The sequence below is a fragment of the Pangasianodon hypophthalmus genome, chromosome 27 (genome assembly GCF_027358585.1).
Source record: "Pangasianodon hypophthalmus isolate fPanHyp1 chromosome 27, fPanHyp1.pri, whole genome shotgun sequence".
In the NCBI taxonomy this organism is placed as follows: domain Eukaryota; kingdom Metazoa; phylum Chordata; class Actinopteri; order Siluriformes; family Pangasiidae; genus Pangasianodon; species Pangasianodon hypophthalmus.
Window position 1 is genome coordinate 18,915,459 of NC_069736.1, and position 1,532 is coordinate 18,916,990.

The 1,532-nt window shown below is 36.0% G+C and overlaps 1 protein-coding gene across 1 annotated transcript in view; it reads left to right on the forward strand.

The window, feature by feature from the left end:
- steep1 (STING1 ER exit protein 1) overlaps nucleotides 1–687 on the forward strand; it is a 3,617-nt gene extending 2,930 nt beyond the window's left edge. The window contains exons 5-7 of the mRNA XM_034300714.2: nucleotides 1–8; nucleotides 274–366; nucleotides 457–687. The exon at nucleotides 1–8 is cut by the window's left edge and continues 82 nt beyond it. Of these exons, the coding sequence (XP_034156605.1) occupies nucleotides 1–8; nucleotides 274–366; nucleotides 457–519 (164 nt within the window). The 3' untranslated portion in view covers nucleotides 520–687. The remainder of the gene's footprint in view (nucleotides 9–273; nucleotides 367–456) is intronic.
- Nucleotides 688–1,532: the final 845 nt, after the last annotated feature.

Sequence of the window (1,532 nt, forward strand, 5' to 3'; positions counted from 1 at the left end):
TCGAGGCGGTGAGTCGTCTCTCCTTCTGATTGGTCAGCAGTGATGGAGCAGGAGTTCTGATTGGCTGATTCAGAGTTCACCATGCAGTGTGGTTGAGGAAGTTTGTCATAACCAAGCTGTGATCTGATTGGCTGTTGATTCTGAATAAACCACAGGATTAGCTGGAATTTGTGTTCCTGATTGGATGTCTGGGCAATCATCAGACTGTTTATTTATTTATTTACTGAAGTGTGTGTGTGTGTGTGTGTGTGTGTGTGTGTGTGTGTGTTACAGAGGGAGGTGGCTGATTCCTACGCTCAGAACGCTAAAGTGATCGAGAAGCAGCTGGAGAGGAAGGGCATGAGCAAGAGACGATTACAGGAGCTGGTGAGACACACACACACACACACACACACACACACACACACACACTTGTGTGTTCGGTGTTTATTATAAAGCTCCTCTCCTTGTTTACAGGCTGAATTAGAAGCTAAGAAGGCCAAGATGAAGGGAACGCTCATCGACAACCAGTTCAAATAGTGTGTGTGTGTGTGTGTGTGTGTGTGTGTGTGAGAGAGAGATTTATATATGAAAGTATGCTTAGATACACACTTATAGTGTATATTACAGGTGTGTGTGTGTGTGTGTGTGTGTAATATGTAAATATGAGCTGTTGTGATTTTTAATGAAATAAATCTGTTCATCATTGTTTTTGTGTAAATAAGGAAAGTCACGATTTATTAATCAGAGATATTATTAATAACAGTAGTTTTACTTTCTATTGCTACTCATTATACTGATAGTAACGATAATAAACTGCTCTTTTATCTATATAAATATTAATATTGATAATAGTAATAATTATTTAATGAGAAATATTTACCTGCAGTCACAAGGTTTTCAAAATAATGATACAAATATTAAAGTTATAGCCGCTAAATATCTTAAATATAATAGAATATCTTTAAAAATAAAAAACTAAGTAATATTGCCCTGTAGCGTAACTGATTAATTGTGATAAATTATTGTTTTAATTTTCCTGTACAGTATTTACAGTAAAGCTGAGTGCCTCTGAGAAAACTGTCCAGGCTTCATTTCAGAGAAATAACAGTGACTTAAAGTAAAATATATATTTAAAAAAATAATAATAAACTCCCCACAAACCACCCTAACTGTAATAATATAAAAAATGACCTGAAAATGAGACGCGTAACTCTGCTGATGAAACACTAGGTGGAGCCACAACACCATCATTCCAGTAGAAATCAGTTATTTATTGTTATCAGAACTGATCCCAAAACCAGCCGTATGCAAATGAGTGTTTAAAACTCTTTAACTGTCAGCAGATCAGAAATGAAACGACGTTTAATGATATTTAACGATATTTAACCATCAGATTCAGCTGAAGAGCATCAAAACTTTCACGTTCATAACATCTAATACCAACTAACAGCATTTCTTAGACTAGATCTCTCTCTCTCTCTCTCTCTCTCTCTCTCCACATCTTTCTTTGTCTCTCTCTGTGTCTATCTACCTATCTTTCTCTCTCTGTC